At 61.9% G+C, this 15,714-nt stretch overlaps 1 protein-coding gene across 1 annotated transcript; it reads left to right on the top strand.

The window, feature by feature from the left end:
- The first annotated feature begins 4,124 nt into the window (after positions 1-4,124).
- NPTXR (neuronal pentraxin receptor) lies at positions 4,125-15,025 on the top strand. Its single transcript, XM_063322451.1, has 5 exons — positions 4,125-4,820; positions 11,827-12,049; positions 12,163-12,407; positions 12,740-12,919; positions 13,297-15,025. The coding sequence occupies exons 1-5, from the start codon at positions 4,236-4,238 to the stop codon at positions 13,519-13,521; spliced, it is 1,458 nt and encodes a 485-aa protein (XP_063178521.1). The 5' UTR covers positions 4,125-4,235; the 3' UTR covers positions 13,522-15,025.
- The last annotated feature ends 689 nt before the right edge of the window (positions 15,026-15,714 follow it).

The following is a 15,714-nucleotide window of genomic DNA, read 5'->3' as shown; positions in this document are numbered from 1 at the left end:
CTTCTCCTGCACCCTGGGTCAGTTCTGGTTTGGGTCTTCACACCTTTCTGGGCAGAGTCTTCTGTAACGCTGAGGGAAGGGTGGGTGGTGCTTTGTGAATGCTGAACTGCAGCAAGTAGAACCTGAACATGCTCCTCCACAGTGCTCTGAAGAATCTCCCGTGGGTTTCCCGCATCCTTTTCGTTTAAAAATGGAATTGGATCCAAGCATGACCTTGCACTTGGTGGCTGAAAAGTGCTTTAGGCTTTTCCCAACTCTAAAACGCTTGCCTGAGTGCACTTTACAGCATGCTAATCTGAGAAATATGGTGAAAAATACTCTTAATGAGTGTAATCAAAGTCCCAGATTCACTGCATTAGTCTCTAGCCCACAGAAAGGTATAAAAAGGTTACAGGAAAAGGTCAGGTGGGGGAAGCGGATGGGTTTTGGGCACCAGCTCTTCAAGCATGGGAAGTCGGTACTTGGTGCTGGGAAAGGGCAGTGGCTGGACACAGCTGTGGGGTGTCACCACGGATCTGGTTCTGACCAAAACACCCTCAGGGCTGCCCTTTGGTGTGGTGATCCGGGTTGTGCCCAGAGGGGAGAGGGGTTGGGCTGGAACTGGTGCTTCCTGGGGGAGTCGCTGCTTCGTTAGCCAAGGCTGCAGGTGCCTTGAGGTGCCTCTCTGGTGTCCGAGGCTGGGAAAGTCACGGGAGAGCCCTCTCCGGCAGTGACGTATCTTGGCTGGCCGGCAGCAGGGAACGCTGCCTGCTGAAGCCGAGTGCGGCCAAGGTGCTGTGCTATTTGTGTCGTGCCGTCAGGCTCAGCTTGCCACCGCTGCCTGCCAAAGCGCCTGCGGGGACGGCGCGCTCTCCCTCGCCCTGGTTTTGCTCAGAGGCAAGTGGGCTTTTGGCTGGATCCGGGTACAGCAAACAAAGCCACCTCTGACCCACACTTTCTGGAGCCATAGGAAGGCTGGAGAGGCAGATGCCAGCCTTAACCGGACACATCCGACAAGGTCCTCTGCGACTGTGCTGGCGCAGGCAGACCCTGTAACCAGGGGAGGTGAAACAAGCCACATCTGTGGGGATGTGAGACCTGGAAATTAAAAAAGACAGGATTTCCATGCTATGTGAAGATCCTCAAGTGAGATGGGCTGCAGCGTCCTGGGCTAAGGAGAAGGTGGAGCTGGGTCCATGGGATTGCAGCTGTGGAGGAGCCAGGGTGGCCCTGGGTGTGCCCCGGAGCTGGATCCATGGGATTGCAGCTGTGGAGGAGCCAGGGTGGCCCTGGGTGTGCCCCTGAGCTGGGCGATAGCCCTGGGCCGGGGGGGAATCTCCCCTGGGAAAGGGTTCTCCCCTTTCCTCACCCCCACCTCCCTCCTGGCCTGAGCATCACCAATGGACCAGGGCTTCCCCCAGCCAGTGGGGGGCTGCCTTGTTCCCACCGGGAGGGTTGGACTGGGGGCAATGGGTCCATCTGGCTCAGAGCAGGGGATCTCCTTCCCCTCATGCCAGCAGCCCATGCCAAACGTCCCCCTCGCCCAGGGGGCCGTGGCAGGGCATCCCCTGGCCCGCCTTGTCCTGCCCGTGGCCACCCCTTGGGGACAGCTGCCAGCCCGAGACGCCCTTCGGGTGTTAATTAGATGGAAGAAAATCCCTTAATCGCTTGTTCCCTGTCCCTCTGGGCTGAATCCGCGAGCTTTTGTTAAAACCAGCTTCTGTCGCCCATCCTGCCCAAACCCGGCTCCCCAAAGCCCCCCCATCACCTCCCCTCACCCCATTGCCAGCAGGAGCACAGGGTTTCGGCGTCACCGTGTCCTCACAGAGCCAGCTGCCCACCGAGGATCTTTGAATCGTTATTCACAGGACAGGGATGCTGCTCTGGCTCCTCACCAGCCTGAGTCATCACCCCCTGCGAAAAATCTATTTTTGTCGCCTCCTCGTCTCCAGGAAGGAGTTGTGGTCCCCGCTGAAGGGGAGGGAGAGGTCGGGACCCCGGGGGCGCTGAGCCCTGCCCTGCTGCAGCACCCGACTCTTCTGTCTCCGGGCACGGGCGAGGGGGTCGGGGCTGGTGTGAGGGGCTCACCCGCCCCCACTCAATGCCACAGCGGCGTCAAACGGAGGGATCGACATTGCCACCAGGATCCTGCAGCCCTCGGCAATAAAATCTGGATGGCCGGGCCAGTGCAAAGTCCCCAGCACAGCATCATGTCTCCCAGCCTGGGAGCCAAAAAGCCTCGTAGAGGTGTATGGCATCTTTTTCACGGGGTGTGCAGGTAAAAGACCCCCTTCCCACCCCAATGTGCACGTCGTGGGGTGGGGTGGGCTGGTCCAGCACCCACATGGGTTCGTTTCACATCGACTCCTGCCCAGCCGCTGCCAGGGGTGGGCACGCTGCAGGCAGGGGGTGACGCAGGGGCGTGCAATTTCCTGCCACCGCTAGAAAGGGGCAGTGGGAGGCCGGTGGCCGCCCTTTGTGTTTGCAGGGCGCTGGTTTCCATTTTCTTTGCATCCCGCACCAGCGCCCGCTCATCCCAGCGCTCTGAGCTCTCATCTGCCTGCAACGCTCGCCGGCCTCACCGCTGAGGACAGGTGCCTGTCACCGGGTTTCTCCACATCCACCTTCTCGCTTCTCTCCATGCCCATCTCTGCTTTTCCACCTCACAGTTTCCTTCGTCTCTCCTTCTTCCTTAAACCGTGCCATCCGACCACTTCCTTCCCTCCTGCCCACAGCCTCCCAGCACGGAGAGCTGGGCAGGCCTCTTGCTGGCTCCAGGGTGAGGATTTTGGGGGGCTGGGGTGCCATGCACTCTGTGGGGACAGAGGGTGACCATGCCCCGCCGGCAGCATCCCGTTCCCTGCTGTCACGAAGCCGAATTTGAGGAGCTTTCATAGCTCTGGCTCCCTTACTACCCACTCAAACCTGCCTGGGGGGCAGAAGATGTGATCTTTACTGGTGTTTCATATCCATCGCTGGAGCTGTGTTAAACACACACGCTGCCACATGCTGCTAGGAAGGATTTCCTGCCTGTGCTGAGCAGAGCTTAAAATTGATTTTGTTTCGTTTCCCTCTGCTGCTCCTCTCAGCTCAGCTGGGCCGGGTAGCTGAGGCCCTGGTGTGCCTGGGGTGGGAGAGGGCACGGCACGGCTTGTGTGGGACAGGCGAGCGCGCTGTCGGAGCAAGGAGAAAGCAGGTGAATCATAGAACCATAGAACAGTTTGGGTTGGAAGGGACCTTAAAGATCATCTAATTCCAACCCCCCGCCATGGGCAGGGACACCTCCCCCTGGACCAGGTTGCTCAAAGCCCCATCCAGCCTGGCCCTGAACAGTGCCTGAAGTGTCTTCTTTACGAGTGGTTTAGGATAAAGCGATGGCAGGGGAAGATCAAATGTAGGTATTTATTTCCCAAACGGATGTCACGGGCGAGCAGGGCAGGGGGTGAGGCATCCTGTGGCTGCTCTGCCACCGTTGCATCTGGGGTGGGAGAGCAGGACAGCCGCCCTCCCGGGGGAGGCACTTTCCAAGAGCTGGAAGGTTTAATTTTTAGGATAAAGGCAAGGAGGGAAAGGCCTGCCAGCATCCCAAAAAACCCTCCCAGGGGATGCCTGACTGCGAGGTGTCGACCCTCGGGGTAATGAGGGGCCCTTTACTTCCAGTTTAAGCATCTCGCAGGGGAAAATCCTCCCTTGAGCTGTCCCAGAGGAGCATCCCCTCGCTGGTGGCTCCCGCAGGGCTGCTTCCAGCGAGCCGAAGCCCAGGCTGCCCCCGTCCCCAGGTGCCCCCGGGGTGCTTTTGGGGTACCGTCCCCTCCTCCCCGTCCGCTCCTCCCCATCCCCGGCGCCCCTCGCCCGCTCACCTCCCACCGCCTGCGCCCCTCGCACTTGCAGCCCGGGGAGGGACGCTCCGGGAGGGAAGCGGGGGGGTGTCCCTAAGAGGGGCCGGGCCGGGCGGGGCTGCACGGCCGAGCCGGGGCCGGGGGGGGGGAAGGTGGCGGGGGCGGTGCGGTGCGGTGCGGGCGGCGCCGCCCGGCAGATATAAGCGCGGCGCGGCGCGCCGGGACGCCGGTGCTGCTGCCGGTACCGTCCTTCCCTGCCGGCTGCCTCCGTCCCGTCCCTCCACCCCCTGCATCCATCCCTCCGTCCATCCCTCCATCCCTCCATCCCCTCCCGCTTTGTTTTCTCGCCGTCCGCGGGCTCGGGCCCCCCACGCCGCTGCCACCCTGAAGTTTCTGGCGGTGCTGCTGGCGGCGGGCATGCTGGCTTTCCTGGGGGCCATCATCTGCATCATCGCCAGCGTCCACCCGGCCGGCTCCGCCGCTCCCGCCGCCCCCGCCGCCGACAATGACTCGGCCGCCGCCGCCCTCCTGCCCGCCGCCGACAAGGGGCTGGGGGCCCTCCACGGCCCCGCCGAGGCTCTGGCCAGCGCCGGGCCGCGCCTGCCGGGGGGGCCGCCTCCCCCCATCTTCAGCCGCTTCGTCTGCACGCCGCTGAGCGCCGAGTGCCCGGCCACCGGCACCGGTACCGGCCCCGCCACCGGCCCCGGCCCCGAGGAGCTGCTGGCGCTGCGGAGCGCGGCGGCCCAGCTGCGCCGCACGGCGCTGGAGCAGAAGGAGCGGATCCGCATGGACCAGGAGACCATCCGGGAGCTCACCGGCAAGCTCAGCCGCTGCGAAGGTGGTCTGAGAAACCCCGCCGCCGCCGCCGCCGCTCCCCCCGCCGCCGGGCTCCGCGCCGCCCCGCGCCCCGGCACCATGGGCCACCCCCCAGCCGAGCCGCCCGCCGTGCGGGAGCTGGAGGAGGCCGTCCGCGCCCTCCAGGACCGCATCGACCGGATAGAGGTGCGAGGGATGCTCCCTGGGGGGTCGGGGAGGGGGATGCTCCCCGCAGGTCAGGGGCGGGATGCTCCCGGGGTCGGGGGTAGGATGCTCCTGGCGGGGGGATGCTCCGCACGCACCATTCATTCCCCAGGCCTGCTGCCACCTGCACCCCAAACTGGCTCATTCCCGTCGTGAGGCTTCAGGAAGGTTGTCCTCGCCCCTCTCTTCCCCAAGGTCTCAGCCCAGGGGCTCGCCCTCAGCCCCCCCACTCTTCCCTCCGCAGCAGGGTGGTCCCAGGGGGCCGGGGCTGCCCTGCTTCCCCCCCAGCCTGCACCCAGGTAGGGCATCTCCCTCGCCTCGGAGCACCCACCAAGGCCTCTGCTGGAGCAAGGGCAGCAGGTTGGCAGCTCCTCGGGGTAAAAAAGGGATCCTGCCCTTTGACAGGAAGGTAAATGCATGTGATCCCGTTGCGTTACGAACAGGACATCTCACAAAGTAAAGCGTGGTGCTGTCTGCCGCGACCACAGCCCCCTTCTCCGTGCAGTTTGTTGGAGCTGTAGAGAAGGGGACAGTGATGGGCTCGCTGTGCCCATCACTGCAGCATCAGGCTGTTGGCACTGGGGAGGTGGACCCTCAGTCCCCATTCTGTAGCATCCGTGCAGCGTGTGCCCGGTGGGCTGAGCCCTGGCCCGGCCACAAGCCAGCGGCACCAAAGGCTCTGTGGTGACACCTGGGATGGGGCCCATCACAGGGCGCACGTGTGTGTGGATTTATTGGGGCTGATGCGGGCTCAGCTGTTGCACAGACCTTGGCAGAATTTGCAGAAAACGGCCAGGGCAGCGGTTTAGGCACACAAGAGCTGCTGGAGGGGAGTTGTCTGGTTTCCCTGGGGGGGTTTGCTCCAGATATCCCAGCTTTTCTGGGGGTTGTGTTGTCCTCTCAGGTCTGCCGGGGGCCAGAGCCACCTGCAAGGAGCTTCCTGTGAGTCCTCAACCTCCTTATCTTCCCGTTTGGTTCCCTGTTGTTGCCCTCTCTACTCCTTCCCAGAGCGCGGAGCTGGGAGGGGGGTCAGGCAGCACACCGTGAGGTCCCTCTCCCCAGTTTCACCCTTCTGCCCCCCTCGCTGCAGCCATGTGGGTGCAGTAGCAGCAGCCCACGGGTGGGAAATCCAGAGCCATTAGGGTCACAGGCCGAGAAACGAGACTGGGAGAGAGGGTTATCGTAATGGCTGGAGATGCGAACAGGGATAGAAAGACGGGGAAAGGCAAATAAACAGGTGCACGTGTGAAGGGAAAGAGCCGGAGACGGGAGGAAGCACCTGTGAGCTGCCAGGGCAATGCACACGCGCGTGTGAGAACACGGAAACAAACACAGAGGCACGCCAGGCGTGTGCGGGGAGACGGGGGGGGACACAGCCCGGCGGAGCACGATGCCCGCAGCCGGATGCAGCCAAAGGGAGGGATGGAGCCACCCCGAAAACCCCCCTGCAGCCCCCAACACACAGATTCCCCACAAGCAGGGATCACAACCGAGCTAAGAAATGCACGTGCAGGCAGCAGATGCGCTCACCCAGAAATAAATGTGGAAAAAAACCCAAAACGATAAGCCCTTGCGTGCACACACACAGACAGACAGACACACTCCCCCCTGTGTGTGCACGAGGACCAGGGGCTGCACGGTGGGACGGTGACCAGCACGTCAGTTTGAACCTCGGGGAGCATCGGGAATTTAGCAGCTCTCTGGTCACACTGTCCCCCTTCTCCGAGGAGCTGTGTCACCCGTGAGCTGCCCTGGCCCCTCTCCTGGGGTTCCTGGTGACCGCAGGAGGTTTGGGGTGGAGGGGGGTGAAGCTCACAAGGGCTGGAACAGGCTCTCGCGTGTCCCTGGGGAGCCCGAAGTGATGCCGGGTGGAGGCTCACACACACATAGTGATGGGGAAGACAAGCATCGCGTTGTCAAAAATGTTCCTTTTCGCCCTGCTGGGGACCCGAGGGTCCCAAGGGTGCTGTGCAGGGGAGATGCAGCACCCCGCGGGTTGGGAGACAGGGCAGTGTGGTGGAGGTGGGATGGACGGTGGCTGCCCTGCCTCCGGCCCGCCCTAACACGCTGCCTGTGCCAGCCCGGTGACAGCCACAGCCTGGTCACAGCCCAGCCAGCCGAGCCCTGGGGTCGCACCTCGGCCATGCAGCGATGGTTGCTTGTGGCCCCCCTCCCCAGCCTGCCGTTGCCCCCCCCCCCAGTATATGAGCAGACACCCCAAAACACGACGGTGGGTTCCCTGCGCCTCTCCATCCATTGGCCCGGGAACCTGCCTGGGTACCCCATGGCATGGGGGGCACCCTCACCCCCTCCTAAAGGGAGGCGGTGGTCACCCCAAGAGGTGACCTGGATGGGGACAGTCCTGGGATGGCCGCCAGCGTGCCGGAGGCTCCACAAAACCCGACGTGAGGGAGAGAAGGAGAGGAAACGCTGTTGAAGCCTGGGGTGGTTTAGTCTCGGGAGAGGGATGACATAAAATGCCACGGGCCCCCCTGGGAAGGCTGCATCCCAAGGCATCTCCCGGTGGGTTTGCCGGCAGGGATTACTGCTGGAGGCTCTGGAGCCGGAATTGCAGGGAGGGGGCTGGCGGAAGATTGCTGATCTAATCTGGGCGCTCTCGTCCCCGTCTGTAAGGCATAACAAGATTTATTGATGCGCCCAGAACCTATTAAGTCATTTGATTCTTAATTTTGGCGGCGCAGCAGCAGGGTTCCCCCCACCCCGGGCTTGCTCTTTGCCCCCCGCCATTTCAGCAGGGACAGGCGAGTGCCAGCACAGCGTTCACGTGGGGACATCTTCCCTCACCTCCTCCTAACCCTCCCCCCCCAGGCATCGCTCGTCCTTTCCTTGTGCGCAGCAGCCTGGATGAGCTTTTTTCCTCCTGTTTTCGAGGGATCCATCCATCCCCCATCACTCTCCGCACGTGCTCACGTCCATAAGCTCAGGCGCATCTTGGCACACAGAGCCGGGGGGCCCAGGTGCTCCTTTTCCATGCTTTTAATTACTGCTGCAAATGGAAACGGAGCGGTTTCAGAGTGGGGAGGGAATTGCCTCTCAGCACCCCCCTGGGCTGTGCTGGGGTGCAGATGCCCTCCTTGACCCCATTGTCCCTTGGAGGGGAGCCGATGGGGAGGGGGGACAGAGCAATGGGCCCTACAGGGGACCCAGCCTTGGCAGAGCCGTCATAGCCTGTTTGCTTATCAGCCGGCACGCGGCCATGCCGGCCTGGCCATGCCGTTGTGGTCGGTGACCCGGCTGCTGGCAGGAAACCCACGGGTAAGGGCATGGAAATGGGATTGAGCCGGCTGCCTCCCTCCTGCCTCTGTCTCTGGCAGAGCAGGGATGGAGACCTCCAAATTGTGACAGCCCCGGGCCACGAGTGAGGTTTGAGGGGGACGGGAATCAGCAGCGAGCTCTTCTCTTGTGAGGAGGAGGGAAAGGCCAATGCATCCCTGCTCACCCCCCCACCCCGGGCAGCCCTTCCTGGAATTTAATGACCCCTGAGCTCCTGCCTGGGTCCGAAAGGGTCCAAAAAGGTGTCAGGGTCCAAAAAGGTGTCAAGGTCCAAAAAACTTCCTTGCAGCGGGTGTGCCATCCTGCAGCAGTGAGCATCCCGTGGCAGCGGTGGCCACGGAGGAGCTGAGGACAGGCTGGGGGCATTCATGAGTCCGAGGAAGGGAGTGGGGCTGCTGTGTGCGCTCACCCATCTCAGCATCACGATCCCTGGGATGTGCCGGGAGCATCGTCCCGTGGGCATCATCCCGTGGTCCTGCCCGCCCCGTCCCAGCAGCTAAGGTGGGCATTTGTGTGCCGGTGACCGAGCGGGGCCCAGATTTGCCAGTGCATTAGTAAATGAGGCTCTGATCTCCTTACATAAATCAAAGTGAATTCGTCGACCGAGGGCTACAGCCCGCGTGAGCGCACGCCCGACGTGGTTGCCCCGGCCCCCCCCCCCCAACAACCTTCCCCTCCCTGCCCCCCCGCCAGCCGCTGACATTTAACGTGATTAATATTACCTGGCATCTTTCAATCTTTTTTGCTGGCTCCGGTGGCCAAAAAGCGTCGAACGAGCCTCCCCCGCACCCGCTGCCCACTCCCCTGCTGCCTGCGCACGGCGGCAGATGGGATGCCGGCCGCCTGCCGAGCAGCCGGGGAGAAGGCGCTTCCCCCCCTCTCTCCCCTCCCCAAAGGTCACCGGTAGATAACAGCTGCACAGCCAGCATTATTAATTTCGCAAATAATTTGATTTGGGAGAAAGATGCTTGCGCGACAGCTCGGGGATGCGGAGGACAGTTGAGGGATGCAGCCCAGCTCGGCACCAGGGTGCCGGGGGGGGGGATCACCCGGCACGTCCCAGCTGCGGAGGGTGGGATGAGGAGATCCAGTCTCCTGTCCAGCCATGGGCTGGCTGCAAAGGTGGGGATGGTGTCTGCTCCTGGGATGACGAGGTGGCCTCTAAACTCTGCCCAATGAGGGTGCCGTCTGCATCCCTTGCCATAAGGATCATGGGGCCGGCAGCGGGTCCGGCTGTCGATGCCCCGGCTGCCGGGCTGGAGGGGCCGGGGAGAGCTGGAGAGTGAGATGGAGGGGGAAAAACTCAGGAAGGGGGAAGGAACTGAGCAAAAAGGGAGAGGCAGCGTGAGTGTGTGTGTGCGCGCGCGCGTGCGGAGGGGAGCATCGGGAGGAGATGCTCCGAAGCCAGAGAAATTAAAAAGCCATAGGGGAAAAAAGTTACAGAGGGAAGAAAATAGCAACAGGGAGAAAAGCAGGAGGAAGGAGGAGGAAAAAAATAAAAGCGCTCAGTCACTACTGAATAATGTAGGGCAGGCTATCGGGGGCTAGCGAGAGTGACAAAAGCTCCCAGCCTTTTCTTTTTTCGTCATTAACAGATGGAGCCGTGCATGAAAGCAGGGACGTAGGCTCCAAACCCGCAGCTCGAGCAATCAAAGCGTGTGGCAGACAGGATCGCGCCAGCCTCCGCCGCAGCCGGGCGGCCCGAAGGGATGAGAAAAGCTCTCGGAGCCCGTGGGATGCGAACAAAGAGGCGAAGGCGACCCCCATCCCACCTGCGCTGCCCCCCACCAACACAGCCAGCTCTGCTTGGATATGAGCGCGGGCAGCTCCGGGTGGGAATTATCCCTGCCGGGAGGATTTGAATTAACCTTCCCGCTCACCTTTCCTTCCCTCCCTCCATCCCTCCCCTGCTTCCCAGTTGCCTGCGCTGGCAAGTCCGCAGGACGCCCCCCACAAAAAAGAGCTAAAGTCCCCTCCCTGTTGCCAAATCCCTCCCTGTTTTACAGACACCAAAGGTAGGATGCCCTTTGCTGGCGCTTTTCCCTTCCCAGAGAGGTTTTGCTCTCCGAGAGCATCCCCAGTGCCACCAGAGCAAGCCGGCAGCGAGAGCTGGCGTTTGGTCAGGGCTGGCAGATGTCCCCTGCACAGCCTCTCTTTTCTCACTTTGGTTTTGGTTCTCTGCGTTGTTTTTCCTTGCAAAACCTGTGGTTTTGTCCCGGCAAAACCCCCTGGAGGCTTTTCGAGACCTTGGGGCATCGCAGCCGCCCTCTCATTTGCAGCCTGAGTGTGTTCCTGCCCGGTGCGGGGCCATTTGTGCTCATGCCAACCTCATCTTCTCACCCCGCTCTCCCTGCTACCTTCTCCCTGCTGTTCCCATCCACCAAGGTTGCTTCCTGCCCAGCCAGACTTGGCTTTCCTCCGGCCTTCCCCTCCCCTCTGTTGTTCATGAGGGACAGCAAAGACTGGGGGTGACATCCTCCCCACTTGGCATCTTTGTGTGTGCGATCATCAAGTCCTGTCCATCCTGGAAAAGCGGGATATAGGGAAGAAGAAAAAGCTGGAAGCCACAACCACACATGAGAGTGGTGACCTCCTCTGGGCCAGCTCCAAGGCCGGAGGGGGCCTGCCCAAATCAGTAGGGATGGCATCACCCCATGTCCCACCAGCACAAGCCTTGTGAATGTCAGCCATGCAGACCCCTCTCAGTGCCAGAGCAGCCATGGTGGCTCCTGCTTTGGCCTCTGACAGACCAAAGGTCACCACAGCCACTCCTGCACCTTCAGGGAGGTCTGGCAGTGTGAAGAAGGGGGTCACCATCTTTCCAAGACCACGGCAGAGAGCCTAACACCCCAAGGGCATAGGGAAGGGAGAGGGCTGCTATTTATTGAGAAACACCAGGAGCACGGCAAAGGGCCACCTTCTCCCTTCTATCCTGGTTTTCTTCCAGACGAGATGGGGGTCTCCCAACGAGGTGGGATCTGGGGTCTTTGGAGGGTGCAGTAGCAGTTGGGAGCATCTTTACCAGGCACCGGGTTTCAGATCAGCCAAGGGAAGAGTTTTGGCCTGGGTTTTAACCCTGATGGGACAAGATGTGCTTGATATCCTCAAGTGATGGGTCATGTCTTGAGGATTGGAGGATCTGCCACTGGCCCCACTTCTCTGTGGCATCCCGATGGCCCAGGAGAGGCTGGCTTACGCTTCCGATGAGCTACCTGCCTGACCTGGCACGCGTGCACGCACCCCCGCACGCCGGCTGAGCTGGGCTAAGAGGATTACAGCCCCGTTATGTGATGTTAATGTGCTGGCCATGGCGAAGCAGCCTCACGTGCGTCAGGGAAGGGGAGCTCTGCGCTCCTTCCCGTGTTGTCTCCTCCTCCTGGGAGGCTGCCCGCGGGAGCAGAGCCAAGGGATGACCGGAGCACCCCTGCCTCCTGTCTTTGCTCTGTCTCTGAAGTGGCAGAAAGTCAGTAAGAGCAGCCAAGCTTTGTTTTGCAGGAATAAACTCAATGGGGGCTCTGGGAAGGGAGGTACAAAGTCAGCCGGAGGCTCTTGGAGAAGACCCTGCTGCGGATGCGGGGTTGTGCTCCCAGCACTTCCCATGGTGGTGCAGGCTGGGCATGTCCTTATTTAACCTTTCGCAGTGACACCGTGCTGAGTTTTCTCTTTTCTCCCTCCTTACCCCTCCCGAGTGCAGCAGGAGCTGCCAGCCCGCACCAACGGCTCGGCGCCTACCGCCCCGGCGCTCGCCCGCGACGCCCTCCACACCAAGATGGAGCAGCTGGAGGAGCAGCTCCTCTCCAAGATCCTGACCCTGCAGAAGGAACGCCAGGCCGCCAGCACCGACCGCAGCCAGCAGCAGCACAACATCGAGAAGGAGCTGAACTCCCTCCAGAACCGGGTGACGGAGCTGGAGCACGGTGAGTCCTGCCCGATGGGGATGGAGGTGGCATGGCAGGGTCCTGGAACAAGCCACCCTCATCCCAATGATGGGTTCTGACCCTCCTCTCTCCTCCTCATCCTTGACACGTAGGGCCGCCAGGCTACAGCCCTCCTGATGCTTTCAAGGTGACCATCCCGGTGCAGAACAACTACATGTATGCCCGTATGAAGAAGAGCCTGCCGGAGCTCTACGCCTTCACCATCTGCTTGTGGCTGAAGTCCAAGGCCCTGGCGGGGCTTGGCACCCCTTTCTCTTACTCCGTCCCAAGCCAAGCCAACGAGATCGTGCTGCTGGAGTGGGGCACCAACCCCCTGGAACTGCTCATCAATGACAAGGTCAGTCCAGCCAGGGGGTGGCGGGAGGGAAGCCCCTGCCCTCATCTCCCTTTCTTCAAGCCTCCTGGGAACTGATGCTCCTGGGGATGCTGGGGTGGAGGAGCTGGGAGGAAGGGGCCTGGGGTGGAGAGTGGAGGCAGGAGGATGAGGAGGATGGGGAGGATGGCTCAGTGGGGTGGCTTTTGAGACGGAGAAGCAGCGCAACCAGATGTCTGTAGAATTTGGGGTGCCACCATCATGGGGGTGCACCCTTTGCTCTCTGAGGGGCTGGGGGGACACCGGGGTGCCCCGGAAGTCCTACCAAGCACCAGGCTCTTGCTCTTCTTATGAAGGTCGCCCAGCTGCCGCTGAGCCTGAAGGACAAGGCCTGGCACCATGTCTGCGTGGCATGGACCACCCGGGACGGCAAGTGGTCGGCATACCAGGATGGTGAGCAGCGGGGTGCTGGAGAGAACCTGGCCTCCTGGCATGCCATCAAGCCCCAGGGCGTCATCATCCTGGGCCAGGAGCAGGTAGGTGCCAGCCTGACGCCGAGGGCTGCTGGTTCGCATCGCTCCGGTGCGAAGGCGGTGGGGGGGACAGCCCCCAAATGGGGTGAGGGGCGGTGCACGCAGGGTGTGTTGGCAGTTGGGGTGAGGGGCTCTCCTGCCCGCTCATCTGACCTCTGGGTGGGCCATGTGTGCTCATTGTCTTCTTGTCTTCCCTCTCTCCCCGATTTGGTCCACACCTTGTCTTCTTGCATCTCCCCCACACATCTGTCCCCTCCTCTCCTTGCCATCGGGCATCTTATTCTGCTTCCACCTCTTCTCCCTCTATGCCCTGCCCATTGGATACGTGTCCCTTCTCCTGTCCCCATCCCTGTCCCATCACCTCTCCCGCTCTTCCCCAGGACACGCTGGGCGGCCGCTTTGATGCCACACAAGCCTTCGTGGGGGAGCTGGCGCAGTTCAGCGTGTGGGACCACATGCTGGCACCAGCGGAGATCCTGGGCTTGGCCAACTGCACTTCCCACCTTCAAGGCAATGTGATCCAGTGGGACGACCAGGCGGTGGAAGTCTTTGGGGGTGCCAGCAAGGGGGGCTTCGCCGCCTGCGAGGAAGGGAGGAAGGCATGAGCGGCCCCTTGCCCCCTCCCCAGCGCCAAGGAGCCCGGCGGCAGCCCCGAAGCAGGGAGTCCCTTTCTCCCCTCCCAGACCACCAAGCCTTGCCGGGGCAGTGCTTGAGTCCCCCACGCTGGCATCCCGGGAGGGAGGGGGGCAGCCCTGGTGGCCTCCCTCTTGCCCCCATGCCAGCGGCATGGCTTGTGCCCCCTCCCGGCACATCTGCCCCTGGGTCTCGCCTTGCCCCGGTTCTGTTTCAGGAGGACCTCACCGTACCCGCAGGTGTCTCTGGTACGGCGAGGGTCCCTGCCTTGTCAGCCCCAACAGGGAGTGGAAAGATGACCTCCGTCCACCCCAAGCGTGGTCCGGCCTCGGTGGGATGCCAGCGTGCGGGCGTCCTTCGAGCATATCCCCTTTCCTTATTTATTCCTAGCGCCCCGCTATCTGGTTTTGTGAGCCCATACTCCAAATGAGCCCAAAGGCTCGGCCAGGAGCATCTTCCCTTCCAGCCCAATCCCCTCTTCTCCTGCCACCCAGGGTTTTCAAGCATGGCCCCGGGGAGGAAGGAATGTCGGAGGGTCAGTGGGGCAGCGCTCCCCCTTCCATGCCCCTTCCCCTGCCTCCACTGCCTGTTCAAGCAGGGCTGCCCGAGAGGAGTCCAGTTTTCGAGGCACAGGGAAGCAGAGCGGGAATCCCCCAGTTTGGGGGGATCGGTCGGCCATCGAGGGAATGGGGAGAAAGGGGCAAAGCATCTCTCCCAGCCCTGGCCGAGGAGGAGGAGGGAGCGCAGCTCTGCCATCAAAGGGAACAAGAACAAGGGAAAAAAATGAGAGAGAGGATGATGGTGGCCAGAGGAGCCCTGGCATCCACCTCCCGGCCTTTTGGGTATGGAATGGGGTTGCTGCCCTCACCTCTGCCTGGGTCCCCTGCTTTGAGCTGCCCCTGGCCAGGGACGGGGCTGCCGCCGGCCTTGAAACTGGGGAGGGTGGTGGGGTGGGCTGGTATTTTCCCCGTGGAGTGCCTGAGAATACGCCGTTTCCACGCCGCGTAGTCACTGACGTCTTGATACATGAGTGTGAGTGTGTGTGTGTCTGGGAGGGGTGGGAGGGTTATTTCGGGGGTCTCATGGTTGCTCAATGCGGTGTCCAGCTTCCAATGCTCCCTCCTACCCCAAGTCCCACTTTGCGCTTTTGGCGATGGCTGTCCCCCAGCCTGGGGGAGGCGAAGCGGGCAGAGGGGACAGTCCCACCACCCAGCATCACCTTCCCCCCAGGGTCCCCGCTGGTGACAGGGCAGCTCAGCCCACCAGGGGGACATGGTGGGGCTGGGGGACAGCCCTCGTGCCAAGTGGGAAACACTGTGACCTTCGTGCACCCCGACGAGCTGCCTCCTCTTCCTCGCTCGCTCGCGCGCTTTCTCTAATGCACGTTTGTGAAAGGGGCCCCTGACGCGCGCCTGTGTTGGGACGTTTCTTTTGTAAAGCTGATTGTGGACAATAAACGTGATGTTTTCTGTTCGAGCCTCCCACGGGGGCGCGAGCTCCGTGCGGGGATGGAGGGGACGAGCCGGCCCCAGCCGAGGTGTCCTTTGCCAGGATGCTCAGGGTGGCATCCCTGGAAGGAGACAGCTGCATCCCTGGGGCCCGCAGCTGCATTACAGAAATATTATCGTGAGCACCTGGGTATCGTTGCCTTGGGAGGGGGGGACGTGTCACAGTTTGGACACCCATCATCTACCCTGTCATGGAGCAGCACAGCTGCTGCTGGGGGGAAGCACCACTCCATGGAGGAGGAAATCCCATCCCCACTACTGGGAAGCAGAAACCAGTGGGAAATCACGGCCTCCAGGTCAGACCGTGATGGTGAGGAGCTCACATGGGGTATAAATCTAATTAAGTACTAGTAATGAGTTCCTGACCTAGCTAGGCACGAGCTGGTTTGCCCTCGGCATGGCTCTTGGAGCCACCTATTCTAGAGCAACCCACGGCCAGGCATGCATGATGCTGTTGCCCCTTGGTGGGTCCCATCCCTCCCAGGAAAGGCACAACCTCACCGATATTTGGGGAAACCAGAGACTCACTTTTCCCCAGGGCCTTGCCATTGCTGGTCTGCCAGTGGGGTCTCCTCACTAAGCCAGAACCATCCCCTCCGGCTCCCACTTCTCCTTCTGTGGGGTATTTAATGCCATAAAGCAAAGTCTGGGGCTCTC

Source organism: Chroicocephalus ridibundus, chromosome 1 (genome assembly GCF_963924245.1).
Source record: "Chroicocephalus ridibundus chromosome 1, bChrRid1.1, whole genome shotgun sequence".
NCBI lineage: Eukaryota > Metazoa > Chordata > Aves > Charadriiformes > Laridae > Chroicocephalus > Chroicocephalus ridibundus.
Note: the sequence above shows the minus strand (reverse complement) of the source record. Positions and strands in the feature narration are given on the sequence as shown.